Raw genomic sequence first — 27364 nt, 5'->3', positions numbered from 1 at the left:
GGTTATTGGCCAGAAATCACACTTAAAGAGACAACCAGCTGCTGTAATTGGAAGATGACAGGGTTGGTAAGCTGGAAAGATGAAATCACACTACTTAAAGGCCTATTTTATGAAATGTGAATAGAACAGTTAGTTTGCAGTGGTTTTATTTTTATTTTAGTTCTGTTTTATTTTACTGCAGTTATTCTATTCTAATGATGCTTCCCCCTGTATTTTTAAAACTAACTCAGGAGAACCTCCTTAGATAATGTCACTGTCTCAGTTTAAAATTAGCAGAACTATTTCCTGGCTTCCACGTTCTTATTTTCCACACTCTTGTTTAGCAACCTAGCAAGAGCTGAAATAACCAGCGCAGCTCGTCCCCGCCTCCCTAACCTGTCCTTCCACTTATCCCCTTCTACCACCTCAAGCTCCACCCCCATCTCCTACCTACTAACCTCATCCCGCCCATCCTCCCTGGGCTGACTATCTCCTCCCTACCTACACTCGCCTTTACTGGCTCCATCCCTGCCTCTTTGGCCGGTCTGTCTCCTCTCCACCTATCTTTTCCTCAATCCATCTTCTAGTTATTTCAGAATCTCCTCCCCCTCCCCCATTTCTGAAGAAGGGTCTCGGCCCGAAACATCAGCTTTTCTGCTCCTATGATGCTGCTTGGCCTGTGGTGTTCATCCAGCTCTACACCTTGTTATCTAAGTGCTTACAGTCAGGATTCACTTTGTCTCAACAGGCTGACCATTGCTGGGTTAGTGAGAGATTTGAGCTAAGGTGACAACGTTCAGTTTAGAGCTCCTCTGAAGCAACATTTCATAACATAAAAATTATAAATGATTTGATGTGGAGTGCTAATGTTACAAATTTCAAACATTAATATTTAAAACATGATAACAAGAGAAAGCAGAAACCAAGGAAGATCAATTCCATAAGATTGATTCAAGAGAATTCCTCCCAAAATTCAAAGAATCCTCACAGCATGGAAGCAAGCCATTTGGCCCATTGAATCCATGTTGAACCTCTGAAAAGCATCCCACCCACAATCATCCCCCTAACCAATCTCTGTAATCCTGCATTTTGCATGGCTGCTCTGCATAGTCAGCACATCCCTCAACACTGTGGGCAATTCGGCATGGTCGATCCATCTAACCTGCACATCTTTGGACAGTGTGAGGAAACCCATACAGGCATGGCAAGAACATGGAAACTCCACACAGGCAGTCACCTGAGGCTGGAATTGACCCCAATCTCTGGTGCTGTGAGGCAGCTGTGCTAACCACTGAGCCACCGTGCCATCCAAGTTGATCTAAAATCAACTAGAAAAAAAAAATCATGGTCATGAATTGATTTACATCAATTCATCAGATAAGACTGTATTAACTGAAGTATCCAGATAAGTTCTTTTTCAAACCAAAAGTTTTACTCAATTAAAATTAATGCACTGACCATTATGAAAAAAAATTCTTCTTTAGGCACTACTTTAGACTCTTTCTCTAGGTACAGCATCTATCATTGCAGAATCTTACACTAGGTTATTTGTTATAGCCTAGATATCACCAGCACTTCTGTTATAGTTTTCTAATTTTGGCTTCTTGTTTCATGAGCCAAGTCACACTGTATCCTGATACCAGGATGCTGGCATACCTCCAACATCTTGTCTACACAGCCGGTTTTCATGAGTGATTGCACCATCACAGACAAGACCTGCCATTTTTAAGCTTTCAAGGAAACACAATCATTTTCCATAAGACATCATTAAACAGACATCAAAGAATGAGAATCATGGCTTGTATTGATCCATTTCCCTACCTGGTGCCCTGGGTGATTGAAAATAGGGTGTTCCAGATTCAAGTTTTAGTATTACATCAAGGTGCGGGTACCCAGTAAACCACAAGAGTAACCAAACTACACACAGAATACCACAAGCACAGTGTTATTTTCCACTCAACATGTAAACATCTGCTATTTTGTATCCACTGTTACCATTCACAGTGTTATTTTCCACCCAACATGTAAACATCTGCTATTTTGTATCCACTGTTACCATTCACAGAGAATTCAACAGCAACATTAGTCATTTTAAACTTCTTTAACGAATTAAGGCAAAAACCCCCAATACTCTCGAATCACTATCATGTGTTCACACATCGCTAGTTCTTATTCTAACTCATTAATGATTCACAAATTAAAGGGGGAAAAATAAAACTTGAATTTCTATCATGTCTTTCATAACCTGTGGATCTGAAATACTGTACAATCAAAGGCCTCCCAGATGTCTCTGCTGTACTAGGCAGGTAAGATGACAGATTTTATCCTTTGCCTGTGAAAAAATGTCTCATTGGACAGTTTTAATGTGCCACAGTTGACCACAATACCTGGATGGAATGGAAAAAAAAAAATCGATCCTGCTCACTATCTAGTGATTGCTGTGGGAACGACATGTGTATGTATATCAGGTCAAGACCAATTAAACATAGTGATGCTGCCTTTGTGACCTGTACTTGCTATTTGTGGCATTATAACCAAGGTGGCAATGTTTCAATAAAAGAGGAAGATACAGGAGATGACTAATGATGGGGTCAAACACCAGGCTCCCTTTTTTGAATACTACCAGATATAGTAAGTTTGCACATTTCAGTCCCATCTAGTGCTCAAGCGGAGCCCAGATTGTGACTATTGGTAGACTGTTTATCTACATTGTGGACAAACTGGATTGTATTTTCATTTGACGTTAACAGAAGTAGGTTTTACAGCGGGGGTTACACGAGTCTAATAGTGAGCAAGAACCCAGATTGACTTCTCCCATCGCAGCCGCTTAGTCCACCAAGGCTCCTTTGGCTAAACTCAGTTTTGGCTCCAGAACAAGCCAGAAGCATTCTGTATCTAAACTGCCTATTATAATTAAAGGGGCAGTCATCCACAGGATTATTGCAGTAGCAACACTTTTCAGAATCACCCTGTGTTGCTCTCCAAAGGATCAGTTTACATTACCAACCCAGTGCAATATAGAGCCCTAGACAAACCTGAAACAATTTCAAATTTTTCTTTGTTAAACTGATCAGCAATATTCAGAATAACTCTATCAAGGGGTGATAGCAATGATTTCTGTGATTGAATCACAATAGAATTTTAGGTTCTGCAGATTGATTTTGACAATTGTCACAATACCCACTAGCCCTGTAGAGTTTGCAGAATAACCTGCTCTATATGTTGTCTACCCATGGTCATCCGATATTCGTTACTTCTGGTTTTAATTTGGAAACCGTTTTAAATAGCATGACAGTATTCAATATAATTACAAATTGAATGATCAATTTTTATGCCTGCATGGTACATTGAGAGCAATTTTGACGTTAGTTTGTGTGTGACGTTAGTTAATATGATTACGATTAAGCTTGTTTTCACATCTGCAACTGAAATGCAAATGAAAGAAAATACACCTGCACTATCTATTTGCTAACACCTATTTTACTCTATTGTACAGTCAAAAATGTATCTAATTTACTATAACTAAACAGCAGAATAAAACTCCAACATGCAAAGATAAAGGATTTCCCTTGAGATGGAGATTACAAAATCATCTACTCTTCGACAGAGTTCAGCTCATGAGATGCCTCCCGATTACTGTTACTCCGGCATTTGATTGGAAAGGATTGGCACTTCAGTCGGAAAGAGGTACTTGAGTTTAATAATCTAAATTACTGGTGCATCCTGTGGTATGCCCAGAGCTGCTTTTAGAAATTGAACGAATCAGATAATGAGCATACAGAAACGCATATCAGGATATTAGTGTGAATGATCGACTTCACCACAAGTTTTATTTAGTACTTCTGTTAAAATTAAGTATGATGCACTCTTTTACTCTCTCCGGTTATGCTAGTCCTACCTCCCATATTGCGAGAAATGGTAAAGGTGTCCGAAATATACTCCATTTTCTCTGTATAAACGCTCCACAGCACAGTAGCCGAGCCAGCATGTAAGAAACGTGGTTAACACAACACTGCAACCGCAATCTAAGAGATCCCATTAGCTCACACAGAGACACATTAAAAAAATAAAACCGAACCGTAACTTCCCCTCCAATCTGTAGACTCGGGAACAGAGGAAGTGAGCAGGAACTCTATGTTTTGCTAAGCCCACATCAGTCCATTGTCATAACTCAGTTCCCCTTCCTTCCCGCTTATATATGCCTTCCTTCTCGAGGGTTTGCTTGGAGATATAACATGTTTTTACAATGACCTAGGCTGGGGCCAAACTGTGAGAGATCGGCAGACCTTGTGAAACCATGCCTTTCCTATTAGACAAGCTGAAAAGGCAGCCCTCCCCCTTCCCTACTCCAACAAAGAATGATCAGTTCCAAAAGCTTCAAGCTAACGTATAGCAGCTACCTCAGGCACGAAATATGCTGCTTCTATTAGTGATACACACGGCACCGTATCAGCTCCTCATTAATGTTTTATGTATAAGTACTTTTATAAGTACTCACGTTTTACCAATTTTTCCTGATAATTTCAATCTGTTAGGGGGCGGGGAGTTCTGAATTGATCAAAACTTTTCATTTCAAGGTTGAGAGAAAAAAAAGTAGAATTTTTAACAGGGAATCAGAATGTGAATTCATCATCTTATCATATCTAAAATGTAAAGATATATGTGTTAAAAAGTCCTTTAGAGATTCTTGTTACGCTACTGATACATTGGATATCTTGTCGACAACACCTACTGTTCAGCCCACATAGTCCAAAACTGAATTTCAGCATCAACCGTTTTATATTTAAAACAGACTTCAAAATTATTTATGGTTCATGCTATCATAACATATGAAGTTTAATCATAAAGTAAAGCAGTCACCTTTTCGTGCTGTACAAACTGTCCACACTTACTATGGGATGTTATTTACAACTAATATTGGCAACTTTATGTGATCATGGACATTCTTACATTACTTGCAAAACTGTCACTAACGATTAGCAAAGTTTTCTACTAAATCAACCTGTTGGGACATTTTATGACACATCTCCAGGATAAGCAGGACTTGAACCTAAACCTAATAAAAGCCAAAAGAACAGCAGATGCTGTAAATCAACTACAAAAACACAAGTTGCCGGAAAAGTTCAGTGTGTCCGGCAGCATCTGTGAAGAAAAAAATCAGAGTTAACGTTTCCAGTCCATTCTGAGGAAGGGTCACTGGAACTCACGTGGCTGATGTTAACTACAATTGATTGAAAGCTTTCAGTTATTTGAGTTTTCAGACTTTAGTTTGTTTTTTCAATGTTTTTAATGACAGCCAAAATATGCATATTTTCTTCAAATTAAATGTGATTTTAAGCTCCAAATTTCCCCCATTTTTCTATAAATATTAAGATTTAAGATAAAGAGCCAAACATCTGTTGCAATCCATTTTTGAACACACCAATTACGTCTTGGATACTAATGGGATTTGCAAATTTGGTTCTGGTACATTATTATCTATTGCAATGTTAGTGCAAACAGGGCCTATATTGTTAGCTGCTTAAGGAGCATTCACTGACAACATGTGGTGCAGACACAACTCAAGTGAAATGAACTTGTCATAGTTCTTGCATTATTGGTAAATAACAATTAGTACGGATTCAGTTCACTTCAAAATTTCATACAAGTTTATTTAACCGCTCAAATTACAACTTGCAGTTACAGATAATACATGCATCTTCCGTCTAGCATCCCTTATCTGCCTCAACTACACATGGAAATTAGTTATGTGATTTTTATCCTGATCCTTGGCTCATTCAAAACTCCAACTCTTAAAGCAACAGAGTACTGAAAGTAATAAAACATCCACTTTCATTGCAAGATAAAAGTACATACATTGAATGAAAATATTTATGCATTAAGGTAGTTGGAAACCTATTTGCAAAGAAACAATAATCAAAACATTTAAGAAGTTAAAATAGAAGATTATGTATAACAAAGATAGTCTGACAATTTTTCTGATTCTTGTGATGGTGTGTCCTGTTGGAAATTTAAACTTTACATTTGCATGTTCTCGACTTGTAGCTATATTGGAGTTTAGAATGTGTCCCGATGGTCTTTCATATCTTTATTGTCCAAGCTTATTTTGGTGTGTGGTTTGTGCACAGTTGGACTATTGTATAGTTCTGGGCGTTGGCTTCTGTTTGCCTTTAACATTCTTCCATTTGATGTTGTGACTTTGTAGGATCTAGGCTGAATACACACTTTAGAAACTTCTGTGGTAATCATGTTCCCTGTGTACTTTTTATGACTTGGACTTTCTGCCCTACATCCAGATGAGGCAGATCTGCGTTTATATGCTGGTCTTGCTCGTATGCAATCTCTTTTTGTTTTGAGAAGTTTGTACTCTGTCTCTTAACTTATGAACAGGTGACAGCTTGACAAGGTTGTTCTAATTTGCTTTCAACCACAATCTCTGTTGGTGAAGGTAAGCCAGTGTCCAGAAGTGTATCTCTTGGATGTAACATAGCAATACAAAAACCTTATTTCATTATCCTACACTTTATGACGAATGCCTTTACAATGTGAACTTTTTGCTCGGTGAGATCATTGGATCTCAGATAATCGGTGAGGCTATCCCATAGTTTATGTCCCATTTGTTACACATATTTCTAAAATATTTGCCTGTTTATTGTGGTCCATTGTCAGACATGATCCATTTAGATGTACCAAATGGACCAAATGTTATACTTTTCATGACTGCCACAGGTAAACTTGAAATGTCCTTTATGTTTCTGATAATTGAAAATTTGGAAATGTAGTTTGTAACAAGAGAAAATGGTCATCATGTATGGTAAATAAATCTTTCAGAATTTAGATTAAAAGACTGGTGGAATCTTGTGAGGGTGCAGAGCAATCATTATATTGCTGTGGTTGGTGACGCTGTTATATCTCAACATTCTCACTGACATTATAGATCACTGGCCAATGATTCTCCTGTGCAAGATGTCTTATTCAGTTTGTGGTCATGTGTCCCTGAAGAAGCAGTGCCGATATGCCCTGGCCAAGAGCTTCAGATACAAGCACCTGTTCCCTCATGAGACATCTAGTTCATCTCTATATTGCCGAAAGCATCTGAGAGAGTCTAAATCTCTTTTCTGATTTCAGGCTTGATTGTCACCACACCTGTGAACAGCCATTTTCTCCACCATCAATGCTCAGTAGTAGCATTGCGTATGATCAACAAGATGTAATGTAAATATCAGCAAGGTTCTTTCGATAGCATCTTCCAAATTCACAATCAATTCCATCTAAAAGGACAAGGGCAGAAGATATATGGGAACACCACTAGCTACAAGTTCCCCTTCGACTCACTCACCATCCGGACTTGGAAATGTGTTTCTGGTCGTACAGTGTTGTTAGATCAAAATCCTGGAACTCCCTCCCTAATAGCATTGTAGGTCTATCTAGCACATATACATACAACAGTTCCAGACCCAGTTCACTACCACCTTCACAGGGCAACTAGTATTAAGCAATAAATGCTGGCCATTTGATACATAAATCCCATGAAACAATGAAAAACAAATGAACTTTCCATCATGCCTTCACCCATGAATCATTCGCTGTTTCGTCTAAAAATGCTGACTAAAATTTGTGACATCAAACTTGAACACATCGCCCAGTTCAATGTCCAATCTGCCTACTTGAATACTTAGTGACATTTCCGCATTCTTATTTGGATTTGGTAAACTACTTACTATGTCCAATGTAACCATGTTTGGTACCAGATTTACAGCATATGTCAAAGTCATATTTGTGTTCGAGTTTCATGCTCTATTTTGAAATAACTGGATTGTGCTTACAATAGAATTTTGGATCCTAATGCAATGAGTTTGCCATTTTGTCTGATGTGCTTCTAGCTCTTTCTGAGATTTGTTGACTTCCAAAATTGTCTTCTTCCTTGGGTCATAGGTTTTTTGCTGACCGTGCTTGTTTTGATCATTCAAACATGTGTTGATTGTTCTCCTGACTTACACATGGGACATCCTTCCAGCATTCACTAGGAAGTTGCCTGTATTGTCAATGATGTCGACAAGAGGTGCATAAATAGAGAATCAAGGCAAAAAAAGAAGGCTTTTAGGTTCATGGATATGATGCTAGAGGTCTTAATGGTGAAGGTCAATAGGAGGAAAGAGGTTATGGTTCATCTGGAAAAGGGGATGAATTCCAAGAGCCCCTCTAGGATAATCATTGGAAGTACTAGAAGCAAGGGACCAGGGATGTCAATAAGGTGAGACTGGCCCCTAGGGCATGGCAGAGGTGCCAAATGGAGTTTTATGAACTTGTCTAATTGATATTGGGGTTGATACGTGCATTTCGAATTATATCTCATACCAAACATTACTCTGCTCAATGTATTAATTCTATTACTCATTTAACTGCAGCCCCTGGCACTCAGGACTCATACCTAGCTCACCGTCACAGAGATTCCAACAACGTACAAGCAATAAGCAGGTGTAAGCCATTCAGTTCCCCGAGACTATTCTGTTAAATAGGATTATGTATGCTCTAATAGTAACCTCAAATCCTTATTTCTACCTATTCTGACAACCTTTTACGCTGGTGCTTGCAGTGAATCTATCCACCTCAGTCTTTAAAATACTCAAATGCTCTTTTTCCAACATCTTTTCAAGAAACTTCCAAAGACTTATGAACCTCTATGAGAACAAATTTTGTCTCACCTCATATTAAGTAGACAACTCCCCAAAAGAAACACTCCTCATAACTACCTCAACATGATTCTTCAGAATCTTAAATGTTTCAATCAATTAGGGCAGCATGGTGGCTCAGTAGTTAGCACTGCAGCCTCACAGCGCCAGGGACCCGGGTTTGATTCCTGCCTCAGGTGACTGTCTGTGTGGAGTTTGCACATTCTCCCCGTGTCTGCATGGGTTTCCTCTGGGTGCTCCGGTTTCCTCCCACAGTCCAAAGATGTGCAGGTTAGGTGGATCGGCCATGCTAAATTGCCCGTAGTGTTCAGTGGTGTGTGCGTTATGGGGGATGAGTCTGGGTGGGATGCTTCAAGGGACGGTGTGGACTTGTTGGGCTGAAGGGCCTGTATCCACACTGTAGGGAATGTAATCTGATCTAAAAAATTGCCTCTTCACCTTCTGAACGCCATAAGACCATAAGACATAGGAGTGGAAGTAAGGCCATTCGGCCCATCAAGTCCACTCCCCCATTCAAATCATGGCTGATGGGCATTTCAACTCCACTTCCCTGCACTCTCCCCATAGCCCTTAATTCCTTCTGAGATCAAGAATTTGTCGATCTCTGCCTTGAAGGAATTCAACATCCCGGCCTCCACTGCACTCTGCGGCAATGAATTCCACAAGCCCACCATTCTCTGGCTGAAGAAATGCCGTCTCATTTCAGTTTTAAATTTACCCCCTCTAATTTTAAGGCTGTGCCCACGGGTCCTATTCTCCCCTCCTAATGGAGACAACTTCCTAGCGTCCACCCCTTCTAAGCCATACTGGTACAAGTCTATCCTGTCCAAACATTCCTCATAAGACAAACCACCCTTTCCATGTATTAGACTAGTAAACATTCTCTGAACTGCTTCCAATACATTCACAGCCTTCCTTAAATAAGGTGACCAATAGAGCATACACAATACTCTTGATGTGGTCTCACCAATGCCCTGAATGCTTGAAACATAACCTCCCTACTTCTGTATTCAATTCTCTGAAAGAAAGTGATAATATTCTAACAACTTTCCTAATTACTTACTGTATCTATATACCAGCCTTTTATGATTCATGCACGTAGACTCCAATTCCCTCTGCACATGAGAACTTCACAATCTTTCACCATTTGGATAATATACTTCTTTAAAATTCCTCCTGCCAAAATGGACAATTTCACATTTTCCCACATTATACTCCATCTGCAAGAATTTTTCCCACTTATTTAACCTATCAATGTCTATTTGTAGCCTCTTTATATCCTCTTTACATTTTATTTTCCTATCTATCTGCATTCTGTCAACAAATTTGGCAACCATACCATCTGTCCCTTCATCCAAGCCACTTATATAAATTGTAAATAGTTGACATCCTAGAACTGATCCGTGTAGCATACCAGGCATTACTTCTTGCCAGTCTGAAGAAGACCCATTTATGCTGACTCTGCTTCCTGTTAGCCAGCCAGTCTTCTACCCATGCCAACATGCTATCCCTATGCAATGAGTTTCTATTTCCCAATGATATTTAGTGAGGCACATAATCAAATGCCTTGTGGAAATCTAAGCACAGTGTACCTACTGGCTACTCTTTATCCGCAGCATGAGAAATCCAAGAACTTCAATATGTTGGTTAAAGATGATTTCCCTTTCCTTTTAAACCACATTGACTCAACCTAGTTACCTCAAACTTACCTAAGTGCCATGCTATAACTTCTTTAATGCTGCTAATGTTTTCCTTGTGACAGATGTAAAGCTAATGAGTCTTAGTTTCCTGCTTTCTTTTTCCTCCCTTTATGAATAAAAGAGTTGCATCTGCCCAGGTTGTTTCTTAAAAGTACATCACAGGACAAAGGAGTTAGATTTGCTATCTTACAATATAATGGGATCTTCCCTGAATCTAGGAAGTTTCAGGAAATCAAAAGCAGTGCATCAATTATCCCAGCAGCTACTTCTTTTAAGACCGAAGATCAAGTTCACTTGTCAGCCCACAGTTCCAAAACCTCTCTCACTACCACTTCTGATTGTGATTTTCCTGAGTCGCTTCATTCTTTCCATTTCCTGATTTCTAACTGTTTGTGGGAAGTTACCTGTTTCCTGTATACCAAAGTGAAAACTGGTACAAAATACCTGTTAAATTCACCTGCCACCTCTTTATTTTCCACAATCAATTCTGTAGACTCACAATCTGGAGGATCAAAAATCACTTTATTAAAATAATAAAACCAAGAAAGTATGAGTACTGGAGATCTGAAACAATAATACAAAAGAAAGTGCTGAAGAAACTGAACAGATCTGGCAACGTGGAGAGAAAGCAGTTAATTTTTCAAGTCCAGTGAACCTTCTTCAGAACTGGGCAGCCCCAGTCAAGACGTGTCCAGGACCCTGGCTGGTGCCAATACATGACTCCAACACCATTAGCCCCACCTCCTGGACTTGGTGCTATAGAGTCAACAGATTGACTATTGTCCACTTCCTGGACTGCAGTAGCAAGGGATCACTGACCAAAAAACCACCAGACCAGATGCCTGACTGCTGTCCTTGGCTGATAATGGGATGCTGTCCTTGATTTAAATTGCCATGATGCCCTGACGAACTGGTGCTAACACGGGACTTCAGTGAGGACTACTCTCCTAAGAGTTGGATGCATGGCTGCACGCTTGCTGCACATGTAGTGAGGTTGCTGCTTAAGCTACCGGCACATGGTGTAGATGTGAGATTGATGTAGCACGGTGCTGTACAGTAAGATTACATCCTCTAGGCTAAGGATTGCTTAGCAGCAATGCACACTGTGTGGTTGTCTCGTTAACCTAATTATCATGTATGACGAGGAACAGCAGAGATGCTGTCAGTATGCAGGTAGATGCTAATTAAACAAGTGCTGACAGAACAAACAAGCATCCTGACGATGCAGCCTTGCCCAGTCTGTGAGCTGGCTGCCTGTCCCTGTACGCAGTGTCCCCACTGTATTCTCTCAAAGTGAGCTGCCAGAGTATTGTACTCTGCAAGTCTCTGCTTCCAGTTGCAGACTCTGCCCTGCCAGTGAACAGAAGAAGTACCAAGATGTCATAATGGGCTGACTGATTCTGAATGCTGAGGAAGGGAAAATAAACAGAAAGTGTCCTAGCAACTCAGCAGGTCTGGCAGCATCTGACAGCTTCTTCAGTCTCCACTTCAGAAGAAAGGTCCTATTAGACTCAAAACATTAACTCTGCTTTTAAGAACTGCTTTTGTAGTCTACCTTTGCATATTTCAATTTTCCAGTTACATGTAGATTAAAATCTCCCAAGATTATGCCATGCCTTCCTAACAAGCTCCCATTACTTCTTACTCTACGTTCCACCCTACCATGTGATTACTGTTAAAGAGGCCTGTACACCACTCTGACTATTAACATCTTGCCTTTATCGTTTATCATCTCTAACCAAAACTCTTCCACATCCTAGTTTTCTGAATTTACCTCATCCCTCTTTATAGCAAGCTTTAATATCATTAACTAAAATAGAGAACTTACATAACTTTTCCTGGTTTCCAGTCCATCCTGAACGTCCAGCACCGTACAGGATTCAGATACTAATTTATGTCATCCTGCAAGACATCAGCCTCATGCCAACCATTCGTAATCTCCACACATCCGTAACTATTTGTGTGTGACAATCACACCATCCAAACATTACAATGCAATTTTCTCCAATATTTGCAGAGCAATCTATTCCATGGCTGTTGTAAATCAAATAGAACTGAAGGGGACAAGGACAACTGGATTTCCTGAGTTCAACAGAGCTGGTGGTTCCCAACTCACTTCCCTCAACCCAAATTTCCATATTAAGTGTAATTTAGATGAAACACTAAGGGTGACCAGGGCATAAAATATACACTGGGCAAGGGATTTCAAAGTCCATTACAAAGAATAGCATTATTGCTGACTGATCTAGATGAGTCTAAAAAGGCATAGCAACCAGACTTGGTCTGCAAGGCACTGACAGAACCAACAAGATGGAAAAACATACTTGTTATAACTAGCTTATGTACTGCAAATGAATTTGTGCATGACAGTATTCACAGCAGTGGCAACCACACAGTCCCTTTGAAGACATAGTTACATCTTCGCATTAAGTATACCTTCTAATGTGTTGTGTGACATAGCCACTATGCTAAATGGCATTTTGGAGCATCATCTGTGGCAGAACTGAATTCAGGCACAATACGTAACCTCATGGCCAGGCACATTCCACCCTTTACTATTACCGTCAATATAGGATTAACCATGGTCAACTATGGAGGTCCTATCATTGGCTCAATGTTCTTAATCATTGTGGACGCCCACTCAAAATGGCTGGACATACATAGAGCTCATTTGTCAAACACAGAGATGATGATAGAAAAACTGCACACATTAGGGCAGCATGGTGGCTCAGTGGTTAGCACTGCAGCCTCACAGCACCAGGGTCCCAGGTTCAATTCCAGCCTCAGGCGATTGTCTGTGTGGAGTTTGCACATTCTCCCCGTGTCTGCATGGGTTTATTCCGATTTCCTCCCACAATCCAAAGATGTGCAGGCTAGTTGGATCGGCAATGCTAAATTGCCTGTAGTACTCGGGGGTGTGTGGGTTATAAGGGGATGGGTCTGGGTAGGATGCTTCAAGGGGCAGTGTGGATTTGTTGGTCCAACGGGCCTGTTTCCACACTGTAGGGAGTCTAATCTTTTGCAATACAGGGACTCCTAGAAGTCTTGGTCACAGAAAAATGGACTGTTATTTATGAGCAGGGAATTTGAGTATCTCCTGAAATCGAATGGCATTTGACATATAAAGACAACTCCACACTATCCATCATTCAATGGTCTGGTAGAAAGAAACTTTGAAAACAGCTTAAAGAAACAGCCTACAGCTTCATCAAATTCCAAAGCTGTTCCGGTTCCCATGTGATTATAGAACCACCCCTCATGCAACTACTGGGATAGCTCCTGCAGAGCTGCTTGTAGGGAGAATACTCTGCATCAGGTTAAATCTGATTTTCCTGGACCTGGGAGGGGGAGGGTAACATGGCTTAAGGAACACCAATGCCAGACACAAGACTCCATGAAGCAATAGAGACAGTTTACTTCGGGGGCGAAGTTTGGTGTAGGAACCATGGGAACAGCCCTGTATAGATAAGAGGCATAGGCAATGTGAGGTCAGGTCCAGTGACATATAAAATTCGGGTAGGTCCTGAACAAGAATCTGGTCAACACCAAAGCTGCAAACTCGCAAACAGGATCGGAGCAAAATGTGCTCACTTCCTCAGAACAGTCAGAAAGGCTGGCTGAGCCGATGGGTTTTCCTTCTCCATCAAGTGTTGAAGGGACCTCAGAATCTGAGATGGACACAGTGGATGTTGCTGCCTTGATGCCTTTGCTGCCTGAAGAAAGGAATGCATTTCTTCCAACACGGTCCAGGTGCAAGAGGCAAGATACTGTGTGTTACATGCCACCTGTATCAGAGGCAGAGCTGGCAGAACCTGACCCAGTGCTAAAATGCCTCAGGAAGAACTACGAGGAAAAGAATCAGTCTACATCCTCGGATTCAGAGGATTAGAGATGTAGTGATTGTAATGAGGTCAACCAGGTGGACCTCACAGAATATGAATTCCTGATTGGACCAGATTAACAGCCCCAATCAGGGAGTCCTAGCTGATGGATAAAAACAGGAATGTCAGATATCTTGTTTACTTTGAGCTGGCTCTGGGGAAGCTGGATCAGTCTTAAGGGCTTTCCATGTGTAAAAAAAGGTTACTTGGTGATGGGTTACTGGCATCTGTGGATCTCAGGGCCAATTGCAACAGAGTTCATGACATTGCTGAGAAAACAAACATTTGCAATGATGAAAAAAGTCTTCACTTTCTCAGACTCTCAGAGGTACTGGCACTGTACTGACGAAATGGTCTACTATTGTGTTGGTATGTTGCAGGTCACAGACCACTGGTTTCTTTTTTCCATTCTTTCACAGCAGGTGGGTGTCCATGGTGTGGCCAGCATTTACTACCTATCTCCAATTGCCCTCGCATTCAGTGATTTGTTTATCCATCTCAGAGGGCATTTAAGAGTAATCACTTTGCTGTGGGTCTGGAGTCACATGTCAGCCAGGTCAGGTTAGAATAGCAGATTTCTTTCCCCAAAGGGCATTAGTAAGTTTTTAGAATGATTAACTTTATTTGTCGTGGTAACCATTAGTGAGAATGGCTTTACATTTCAGATTTACTAACAGGATGGAACTTGAAGCCACGTCTCCAAAGCATTAGCCTCCACCTCTGGATTACTAGGTCAGTGACATTACCACTTTGCCCCACCAAAACCCCACTCCCAGAGCTACAGCAAGGCTGGGGGGGAAGTGGATATTTGTGTACGGGTTTTTGGAGGTCAAAGGTGCCAAAAGTATTCAGCTATAGGTAACTCTTGGGGTTTGGCGGGGTGACACACCCCCTCCCTAGAGAAAACTGAAGGACTCTACGCACCAAAATGTACAAAGTAGATTTACCAACTTACAGCTGTGAACATGTGCACAAACATACACATATTACATGTACAAACACACGTAAACACAAACACACATAAAAACACAGGCACGGAGAAACACAAACACACACACGAACACATTCACACAAACACCTGCAGAAAACACACACACACACACACACACACACACACACATATTTAAACACTCACAGAAAAGACCCACACATAAACACACAGATACGTACGCTATTACATATACAGTAGGAGACCTGGAGTCCCAGTGCAGTACTAAGGCCAAAAATGATGTAATGCAAGGAGTGGGTTTAATATTCAGCTCCATGGATTGTGACATTCCGATACAACGTTGTCTATTTTCACATTACTCGGCAAGGCTGATTTGTAAAGATTTGAGAATCAATCACTTATTTATTGGTTATCAGATCAAATGCAATTTTTGCAAAAAAAATCATACTCTGTTCGGTAATTACATCGAGACGAATATCATTTAACAGCCTAAACATGGGGTCTGCACTGACAGCGATTCAATCATTATCAGCAAATGTCAGCAGATATCAAGCAACAAGCTGCATTCAGAAATTACACATGGCTGCCTGCTGTTATTTTTGCTATCAATCAGAATAAATTAACACTGTAATCCTCTCTGATGTTTTAATCCACATGAGAGTCGCAATCTACACCAACTCTCTGCTTTTCCATTAAATGCACTCTAACAAAGATGTCTGTTACCTGCATTACACGAACATGCAGTAAATTATTTTTTTCACTGATAGGCTATGGGGAGACCCGACGTGATACAACCAAACAATACCTTTGATTTTTTTCTTTCTCTGCCCCGGTTGCTCTTTTTCATAGGTGTTGCCCATCATCCCCTATTACCATGGTGCAGCTCATCCCTTTCCACTTCCCTGTTGCCTGGATTGTTTGGATGATTGCCAGCAGCATAGTGCTGGCCCCAGCACAGCCTGAACAGGGTGCATCATTGCAGACAGCTCCTATGGGAAATGGGCCCTACTTGCCACAGGAACAAAGGGGAGGGAGGGAGAGAGGCGAGGCACTGCTCAAACTCCTTCCTGATAGTGCTTCTCATCGAAGAGAAGAAAAATATTGTGACAGCCGTACTTAATTTCCTTTGCTTTATTTTCAAAGCTTCAACATTTTCGCAAGTTTAAGGAATTGATCAGTTCTAAGCTCGTTGCTATTTCACATGGACACTCCTCCGATGCTGCTTATAGATTACCAGAAATGCTTACCTCGATGAATCATATAATTTCAGCAGTGACTAATTGTGAATAAAAATCAGGAGGAGGTACCCAGGACTGCTCCCCCTTGGACACTGTTTTTTCATTTGCTCCAACTAGGGCAGAGGAAAAGACATTACAATTGATCTTAGAGCCCAGTGATAGGGAGCTGAAGATAGGTGGTCCTGGTCACCATCCAGTGACCACTGCTGGAAACTTATATATGGACACAAAATAAGGGCATTTACCCTGATTAATATTTTCTCTCTGTCTGTTTTCAGCATAAAGTGGGTAGTAACGGAATGAAAATAATGGAAAGAGGAGCAATCTAACATTCTAAGCCTGCTCGATGCAATTTTTAGAATACATTAATTTTTATGGTTGTGCTCTTCACAAAAACAGGTGGAACCCCCAGGCATCCTTTAAGTTGGGATGTTGGGATAACAATACTATTTGGGAGTCAGTCTGCTGATTAAGAAACAAAATCAGAAATTGCTGGAAAAACTCAGCGGGTCAGGCAGCATCTACGGACAGAAAACAGAGTTAATGTTTCAGGTCCAGTTAGCCTTCTTCAGACAGATCTGCCATTGTAGAATTTGTCTAGTGAACTTCACTGCATTGCTTCTGTGGCAAGTATATCCTTCCTTAGGCAAGGGAACCAAAACCACATACAGTATTCTAGCTCTGGATTCCCTTGGTTCCATATAACTGAGGCAAGATATCTTAACTCTACTCTAATTCTCTTGCAGAAAATGTCAACTTACCATCAGCCTTTCTAATCACTTCTTGTATCTGCATGTTAGCTTTCAGTGACTTATATGTAAGGACACCCAGCTCCCTTCCTAATATCACACCATTTAAGAAATACTCTGACCTCAGCTCCTCCTACAGAAATGAATATGCTCACACTTATCAATACTATACCCCTCTGTCACGTTCATGCTCACTCAGCCTGTCCAAATCCCCATAAGTCCCTGTGCATTCCCCTCAGAACTCACATTCATGCTAAGCATGTAACTTGGAAATATTACACTGGCCCTCACATGCAAATAACTGAAATGGATTGTGAACATCTCAGGTCCCAGCATTGAAATTTGCAGTACTCCACTGGTCAGTTCGCCTGCCAACATGACAATGACTTATTTATTCTAACCATGTTTTCTTTCCATTAACCAATCCTCATTGTGTGCCAGTTTATTACCTCATATCCTATGTGCTCCAATTTTGATTATTAACCTCCTGTGTGGATCTTGTTGAAAGCGTTCTGACAAGCGCAACACATCACATCTATTGATTCCTCCTTATTCACTTTCTACTAATATCCTGATAAATCTCCACAGGGTCAAATCTTTATTTAAAAAGAGGAGACAAAATAAAAGTAACCGTTTCTCTGAAGAAAGGTCACTGGACACGAAATGTTAATTCTGCTTTCTCTCCAGAGATTCTGCCAGAACTGCTGAATTTCTCTGGCAGTTTCTATTTTTGTAAGTATAAGCCAGTTATCCTAACAACAGTTACTGGGAAAATGTTACATACACAATAATGACTTGGATCAGAAAAATGGATGCACAAAACCAAGTTTGCAGATAACACAAAAATAGGTGGAAAGGCAAATGATGATGATGAAACAAAAGATTCTGCAGAGGGATACAGATGGTTTAAACAAGTGAGCCAAAACTTGGTAAATGGAATATCATGTGGTCAAATAGGAGGTTATCGACTTTGGCAGGAAAAATAGCAGAGCCGAATATTACTTAAATAGAGAAAGGCTGCAGCAAAAAGCAGAGGGATTGGGAGTCCTGGTGCACGACTCTCAAAAAGAAACTAACAGCCAAGATCAGTAGGTAACAGGGACGCAAATGGAATGTTGTCCTCTACTTCAAAGGGAATGAAGTACAATATTAGGGTGGTTTTGCTAAAATTATGCAAGGTACTAGTCAGACCACAGCGGGAAAACTGAACAGTTTTGAGCCCTTTATCTAAATAAAGATACACTGGCATTGGAAGCAGTCCAGAAAGGTTCACTCTGCTGATATCAAGTATGGAGGGACTGGGCTATACCCAGAGATTAAGTAGGTTGGGCATGTACTCAATTGAATTTGGAAGAATGAGAGTTGACCTGATCAAAACATACATGATTCTTAGAGGACTTGACAGGCAAGATGCAGAAAGATTGTTTCCCTTGCAAAATAGTCCAGGACCAGAGGACATAATCTCAGATTAAGGGATCACATGTATAAGACAGAGATGAGGAAGAATTTCTTCCCTCAAAAGGGTAGTGAATTATAGAACATAGAACATTACAGCACAGTACAGGCCCTTCGGCTCTCGATGTTGTGCCGACCTGTCATACCAATCTGAAGCCCATCTGACCTACACTATTCCATGTACGTCCACATGCTTGTCCAATGATGACTTAAATGTACTTAAAGTTGGCAAATCTACTACCGTTGCAGGCAAAGCGTTCCATTCCCTTACTACTCTAAGTAAAGAAATTACCTCTGACACCTGTCCTATATCTTTCACCCCTCAATTTAAAACTATGCCCCCTCGTGCTCACTGTCACCATCCTCGGAAAAAGGCTCTCCCTATCCACCTGATCTAACCCTCTGATTATTTTATATGTTTCAATTAAGTCACCTCTCAACCTTCTTCTCTCTAATGAAAACAGCCTCAAGTCCCTCAGCCTTTCCTCGTAAGACCTTCCCTCCATACCAGGCAACATCCTACTAAATCTCCTCTGCACCCTTTCCAAAGCTTCCACATCCTTCTTATAATGCAGTGACCAGAACTGTATGCAATACTCCAAGTGCGGCCGCACCAGAGTTTTGAACAGCTGCAGCATAACCTCATGGTTCCGGAACTCGATCCCTCTATTAATAAAAGCTAAAACACTGTATGCCTTCTTAACAACCCTGTCAACCTGCGTGGCAACTTTCAAGGATCTGTGTACATGGACACCGAGATCTCTCTGCTCATCTACACTGCCAAGAATCTTACCATTAGCCCTGTACTTTGCCTTCCGGTTACTCCTACCAAAGTGCGTCACCTCACACTTGTCTGCATTAAACTCCATTTGCCACCTCTCAGCCTAGTTCTGCAGCTTATCTATGTCTCTCTGTAACCTACAACATCCTTCGTCACTATCCACAACCCCACCGTCCTTAGTATCGTCTGCAAATTTACTAACCCATCCTTCTACGCCCTCATCCAGGTCATTTATAAAAATGACAAACAGCAATGGACCCAACACCGACCCTTGCGGTACACCACTAGTAACTGGTCTCCAGGATGAACATTTCCCATCAACCACCACCCTCTGTCTTCTTTCAGCAAGCCAATTTCTGATCCAAATTGCTATATCTCCCACAATCCCATTCCTCTGCATTTTGTGCAATAGCCTACTGTGGGGAACCTTATCGAACGTCTTGCTGAAATCCATATACACCACATCATCCGGTTTACTCTCACCTACCTGTTTGGTCACCTTCTCAAAGAACTCAATAAGATTTGTGAGGCACGACCTACCCTTCACAGAACGGTGCTGACTATCCCTAGTCAAATTATTCTTTTCTAGGTGATTATAAATCCTATCTATTATAATCTTTTCCAATACTTTACCAACAACTGAAGTAAGGCTCACTGGTCTGTAATTACCAGGGTTGTCTCTACTCCCCTTCTTGAACAGGCAAACCACATTTGCTATCCTCCAGTTGTCTGGCACTATTGTGGAATTCTTTACCACCGAGTGCTCTTGAGGCTGGGTCATTAAGCATAATCAAGGCTGAGGTAGAGAAAATTTTAATCAGGAATGAAGGGTTCTGGAGAAAAGCTAGAAAATGGTGTTGAGGATCAAATCAGTCATGATATCATTGATGAGCAGTGCACATTCAATTGACTGAAAGGCCTGTTTCTGCTCCCACATCTAATGTTCAGTCAAATATGTCTTCTTTTTCATACATCCATGTTGCCCAATTAGATGATTACATCCTAAGTGTTCAGATATCACTTCCTTTACAATAGATTTTTGCATTTTCCCAGTATTAACCAACAGGTCTGCAGTCCTCTGTGTTTTTCTCTCCCTTCTTTCTTAAATAGTAAGGTTTTTTCTGCATTCTTCCAACTTGCAAGTACCGCTCCAGAACCCATAGAATTTTGAATATATAATTATCAACTCACCCACCATCTCTGATCCCACCTCTTTTAATGGTTTTGAAAGATTTGTTTACATTTGGTCCCATTAATTTCCATTATACTATCTTTTCAGCAAAGCTATTTTTTTTGAGTTCCTCATTCTCATTAGTCCCTTGGATTTCTTTTATTTTTGGAAGATTTGGGAGATAAAATGTAATCATGTATCTTTTTTACACTTTTCTTATTTACCATTAAAAAGTCTCATGTCTCTACCTGTAAAAAACACATATTTGTCTTACAGTAGCTTTTAGAGTCCACCTTTATGGTCCTTGTTACCTTCCATTCATATTCTATTCTCTGTTTCTTTTCCAGTTTCTTTTTGCTCCTTTGCTGAATTCCAAAGTGTTCATAATACTCAGAAATTTTTAGACAACTTCATAAGTCTCCTGCATTGACATAATATGACATTTAACTACCTTGTCAGCTACAGCTGATGCACCTCTTCTCTTAGGTTTTTGTTCCTTAAAGGAATGTATGTTGTAAACCATTTATTGATCCAATTATAAATAATTGCCTGCTTATTGTTATGCATTTTCCCAAATAACACAGCCATCTTGCCCATCCTACCTTCATAGTTTCCTTTGTTTAGATTTAAGAGCCTCATTTTGGATTTATCGCCATCATTTGCCACTTTGATGACAACTACACTATATTTTGGTCACTTTTATTTAAAGATTCTTTTACAATAAGATTATTAATTAGATCTTTTCCATTGCATAATGCTACATCTCAAATAGTCTGTTCCTTAATGATACCTCAACTTACTGCTCATGAAAGCTTCTTAAATATCTTTAAAGCTGCCATTTATTCATGGGTGATACAATGCAAAAAAACAACCATGGTGCACACTACTTAAATGAGCGATAACCTACTATAATTTAGCTCACTGTGGTCAGTTGGCTCAATGGGATAGGTTCAGAACAGATCAAGCAGTTCAAAATTGGTCATCCATGAGCCATTGTGGCCACTAAAGTCTCCAACAAAATTCTGACAGGTTAGAAGTAAGTGGGTATGGATCAGGAAGAACATCTAATGAACTTTATAGGTCCTGTGCTCTCACCTGCAAGCCCATTGGCAGCAGCCCCTTAAGTATTGCTTATACTCTGTGATCAAGGGTCAGCATTGGGCTCATTGCTGTTTGTTATCTGTACCAATGATGTGGATGAGAATGCACAAGGCATGATTGATGAGTTTGCCAATGTCACTAAAATAGACAATATCACAGACAATCAAGAAGGTTATAAGAAATTGCAGCAGGCTCTTGATTAGCTGGGGAAGTGGGCTGAGAAATGGCAAATGGAGTTTAATATAGATAAGTGTGAAGTGTGAGATTTTGGAAAGTCAAGTCAAAGTAGGAGCATCATGATGAACGGCAGGGCCTTAAGAAATGTCGTCGAACAGACAGATCTTGGAATTCAGGTACACGTTTCTCTGAAAGTGGAGTCACAGGTAGACAGGACAGTGAAGGAGGAGTTTGGCACACTGGCCTTCATCAGTCAGGGCACTGAGTACAGAAGTTGGGAAGTTATATTGCAGCTGTACAGCATGTTGGTGAAGCCAAACTTAGAATATTGCTTTCTGTTTTGGTCATCTTGCTATAGGAAGGACTTTTTAAACTGGAAAGAATGCAGAAGAAATTTACAAGGATGTGTCCAGGACTCAAGGGATTGGGTTACAGAGAGAGGTTGGACAAACTAGGACTTTTTTCTTTAGAACATAGGAGCCAGAGGCAGAGGTGGGGGGGGGGGGGGGGTCTTATAGAAGTGTATAAGATCATGAGAGGCATGGATAGGGTGCAAGTACTTAGCCTTTTTCCCAGGGTTGGGGAATCATGGACTAGAGGGCATCGGTTTATGGTAAGAGGGGAAAGAATACATGGGAACTTGAGGGGAAAGAATACATGGGAACTTGAGGGGCAACTTTTTTACACAGAGGGTGGTATGCATATGGAATGAGCTGCTAGCACAAGTGGTTGAGGCGGGTACATTAACAACATTTAAAAGGCATTTGGACAAATACATGAACAGGAAAAGTTTAGAAGGATATAGGCCAAGTGCAGGGGAATGGAGTTAGCGTGGATGGACATTTTGGTCGACAGGGACCCGTTTGGGCAGAAGGGCCTGTCCAAATGCTGGAGGACTCACGACTCATTGAGGAATGTGGTAAAGTACAATTGGTAGAGTGTGGAAGTCATGTAATTCCACTTAAAATGGAGAATTTACTGTGAAAAGGCCAACAAGAGTAACAGAATAACTTTTTTTAATACTTTAAATTACACTATCAAGATATCCATACAAAAATGTTCACACATTCACATCATGTTGTGATACACATTTGTGAAAAAATGTTACATTGACTACGTGTGTAGATTTATTTTGAAGCACTTAATTTCTGTCTAACCCCTCCTAAGTAACTGAGCTAGATATAGCAATAGTAATCAACTTAAATCACAACCAAAAAATTATATCATAGAATCCCTACAGTGTGCAAATAGGCCATTCAGCCCATCAAGTCTTCTCAAATCTCTGGAAAGCATCCGACTCAGAGACACTCCCTACTCTATCCTTGTCATGCTGCATTTCCCATGGCTAATCCACCTAGCCTGCACATCTGTGGACTGTGGGAGGAGAAGCCAATGCAGTTAAAATCTTGACTCAATAGAAGGTTTCTCATGTAAATTGTGGATAGTCCACTTCATAATTTAATATTTAGCAAGGGAGAACAGACGGTGCAAAACATTTGGTTCTTGATCTGTGCTTAGGTAGAAATAGGGTCTTAAATTTGTCAGTATCTTAAACTGAAACAAAAAGCATAAAAATCGCTTAAAGATCTTTCCCCATAAACGGTCTGAGATGTACATGGGGATGCTGTATGAGAACAAGATGAGGCTCAGTTGTGATTTTCCAGTGAACTGTAGCTACTCAAGGGCTGTCCCTGAGAAGTTGTGGATATAATACTAGATCAGGGGCCATAATACAAGCATAAACAGCACGAACTGAAATTTCCAGGGAGGGCTGAAATAATTACAGCTTTCTGAACTGAGACAGATAGCTCCATCTGTACGTAACACACACCTAAGGTAGATAATAGATAACACAGTGTGGAGCTGGAGGAATGCAGCTCCACACTGTGTTGTCTCTGGCTCCAGCATTGGCAGTTCTTACTATCTCTAAGGTAGATAAATGGAATTAAGGTAATAGACTGTAGCTCAGTTATGATTTCATCAAATGGCATGGTAGAAAGAGGGCCTGAATTGTTAATGCTTACTCATAACAATCTTCTGGAATAACTTTAGTTTAGATGGAAAGATATCAGATAGAATCCCATTGCCCATGACACTTCTATACGTTTTGCCACCAGCATTTTGGGATACAAAACATGAACTCAAGAATGGGCAGACATTTTCTCCTCTACTGTAATTGACAAGTAATGTAATTTCCTAACATATGTGTCATATCAGTGGCTGGCTCTAGCAATATCAGTATATTCCTAGTTTCACTGTCAAACCTAAGAGGAAAATCTGTTTCTCAAAGTTGCATCCCACACATAAAGAAAACCATTTGTTTGAGGCAAAGAGAGAGTCTTGGTAACTATGAAAATCTGCTGTAGAGAGCAAAATCATTCAAGAATGAAGTGAAAAACACTGGAGGGATGGATTTTATTGTGAGATATATTATTAAAAATGGGATTTTCAATCCTGGAGATCCTAGATTCAAATGCGGTCAACTTTCCTCACTTCTAGCTTATTCAGCAAGCTGATGGTTAAAATGAGATTTTCATCAAATCTCCTGATACAGTTAACAGCTCCCAAGGCCGTTAACTGCAAAGTTTCCATGGAAACCTGGAAGCTGCAGCTTTTCCCTTCTGCTACTGAGACTCATCAGTGGCTGAGTGGGTGCAGGAGAGAATATTCTTTTATATAGTTCATCCTTGCTATTAAACATATGACCTATACCTCGAACAGTAAAGTCACAAGCCCATTTGCCAGCCTGTTTGGTATTTCATAAATAACAACACCACCCCCACAAGTAAACATACTCAAGAATGTTCGAAGTTACAATTAAAAATGGCCTGGTGAGGAGTAAGTTGCAATGTTCTATCAATGTAAATTAAGTGAAGGTGGCCAAACCAATTTCTGCTGATGAATGCACAGTATTTCGTACCATTCACAATTGTTCCGATACTGAAGCAGTCCACATCAATAGCCATTAAGATCCAGCCAGAACTCAAGCTTGGGCTGATAGGTGGCACATCACATTCGCCAAACTGCCAAGCTGTACATACAATACAAGAGATTCTATGACATTCAATGGCATAACCAAAGCTGAATTCACCACAACCACCAATCTCCTTGGGGTTGTTGTTGATGAAAACATTAACTGGGCTGGCCACATAAATGCTGTTAGAAAAGAAATAGGTCATAACTGGAAATTTTGTGAGTAACTGAGTCTATAAAGCCTGTCCACCATTAACAAGTCGAGATGGAGATGGAATATTCTCCACCTGACCAGATGAGCATAAATGCAACAGTGAAGAAACTTGACATGATCGAAGACAAAACAATTCATAGATAGGCATTCCATTCATCACCTTAAGCATTCACTCCCTTCACTATTGGTACACAGTAGCAGCAACGTGTACGAGATATACTGTAACAACTACCCAAGCTTCCTTCAGTAGTACCTTCCAAGCTGGCAACCTCCACCAGCTCGAAGTAAAAGGGCAACAGATTCTTGGGAAAATCAATGAGAAATGGCCCTGCAAATCACACTCCATTCAAACTTGGAAACATATTGCTGTTCCACCATTGCTAGGTTTAAGTACAGGACTTCCTTCTATTCTGGCATTGTGAACGCACCTACATCAAATGGACTTCTATGGTCCAAAAGGGCATCTCACCACTCTTCTTTAACAACAGATAAGTTTGGGCAATAAATATTGGCGTGGTGAATAATTCCCACATCTCATGAATGAATTTCTAAAGCCTTAATTTGCAGATTTTTTTCGAATTGTCTAACTGAGGCAAAGTCTGCACCTTCTGCTACTTTTTAGATGTCAACAAAATCTTACAGTGAGAGCTAGTTTTGGCACAACAGATGGACTGAAATATTAATCTGTTGTTCTTTATTCTTTCATTGGACATAGGCATCACTGGCAAGACCAGCATTTGCGGTCCATGCTTAATTGATTGTGAACTTAAAGGTTTGCAAGGTAATTTCAGAGGCCAGTTAGGGGTCACCCTCATTGTTACGGTTCTGGAGTCGCACATAGGTATAATGAAGTAACAACAGCTGATATCTTTTGCTAAAGGACATTAGTGAATCAAATAGCTTTTCTATTTAATCAATAAATGATAGCTGCCTTGGACATGATTACTGAGACTTGCTTTCAATTCCAGATATATTGATTAATTTGAAATTTTAACCTGGTGCTATTGCAGAATTTGAATCTGTGTCACAGAGCATTGGCTTGGGCCTCTGTGTTAATAGTATAGTGGTATCACCATTAATCCACTACCTTTCTCTGATCTGTCATGCAAGTTACAAGATTTTCTACTTGCTTTCTCATTCCAAATTACGTATCACAATCAGATGTGGGAAGATTGCAGGTCACGTACTTTCTGTAGCTGGAATGGTGGTCATCAGGAAGCTGAGCACACTGCTACACCTTTGATTATTAACACGTTTTGGACCACTAACTTTACATAACAGTGAGAAAGGAAACAAAACTGAGCGCTGGAATAATGTCAGCTGTGGCAACATTAATAAAACTGACAAGAATTCAAAGATTAAGAAGTTTAAACAAAAAGGAGACCATTCAGTTTTGTTTGTATTAGCTCAGCTGACAAGCACGAATTAACAAACAATTACAAATTAGGAGCAGAAGTAGGCCATTCAACCATGTGAGCCTTCTCTGCCACTTAATATCAACATCTGGGAGTTACTATTGATCAAAAATTTAATTGGACTTGCTATGTATGTATAGTGGCTACATGACCAGGACAGAGGCTAGGAATCTTGCATTGAGTAGCTCACCTCCTGAATGCCCAAAGTCAGGAGTGTGATGGAATACTCCCCACTTGCCTTAATTGAGTGCAACTTCAACAGCACTCAAGAAGCTTGACACCATCCAGGACAAAGTAGCCTATTTGACTGATACGGCATCCACAAACTGTCACTCTCTCCACCACTGATGGTCATTCGCAGCAGTAAGTACCATCCACAAGATACACAGCAGAAATTCACCAAGGCTCCTTGGACACCACCTTTCAAAACCACAACTATTGCCATCTAGAAGATCATGGACAGGAGATATTTCGAGCATCACCACCTACAAATTCCTCTCCAATCCACCCACCATCCTGATGTTGAAACATATCAATGTTTCACTGTCTCTGGCTCAAAATCCAGGTTCTGGAGACATGGGTTTGAATCCCACCCTGACAGATGGTGACATTTGAATTCAATAAAAGTCTGGAATAAAAATGTGCCTAATAGTGACCATCTAACTGTCATTAATTGTGTAAATATCCATCTGGTTAATTAATGTCCTTTAAGAAAGGCAATCTGTTGTTCTTACCTGGTCATGTCTATATTTCAATCCAACAATGTGATTGACTCTTCACTGGCCTCTGGCAGCCAGAGATCAGCAATGAATGCTGTCTAAGTCAGAGATGTCCACATCTTGTGAGTAAGTCTTTTTCATAAAAGGACCATGGCAATTAAAGAAGACA

At 40.5% G+C, this 27364-nt stretch overlaps 1 protein-coding gene across 3 annotated transcripts in view; it reads right to left on the bottom strand.

The window, feature by feature from the left end:
* The window catches only part of nhsl2 (NHS-like 2), a 320980-nt gene that overhangs the window by 96253 nt on the left and 197363 nt on the right, over positions 1-27364 (bottom strand). The window contains exon 1 of one of the 3 annotated variants that reach the window (XM_048544613.2): positions 16008-16201. The exons of 1 other annotated variant lie outside the window; for it this stretch is intronic. In XM_048544613.2, coding sequence (XP_048400570.2) covers positions 16008-16065 — 58 coding nt within the window. In that variant the 5' untranslated portion in view covers positions 16066-16201. Of the gene's footprint in view, positions 1-3877; positions 4274-16007; positions 16202-27364 lie in introns of those variants that run through there. One more of the 3 variants, XM_048544614.2, reaches the window with a different exon arrangement.

This window comes from Stegostoma tigrinum, chromosome 15, assembly GCF_030684315.1.
Source record: "Stegostoma tigrinum isolate sSteTig4 chromosome 15, sSteTig4.hap1, whole genome shotgun sequence".
In the NCBI taxonomy this organism is placed as follows: Eukaryota; Metazoa; Chordata; class Chondrichthyes; order Orectolobiformes; family Stegostomatidae; genus Stegostoma; species Stegostoma tigrinum.
This window is presented reverse-complemented; position numbering and strand designations above follow the sequence as displayed.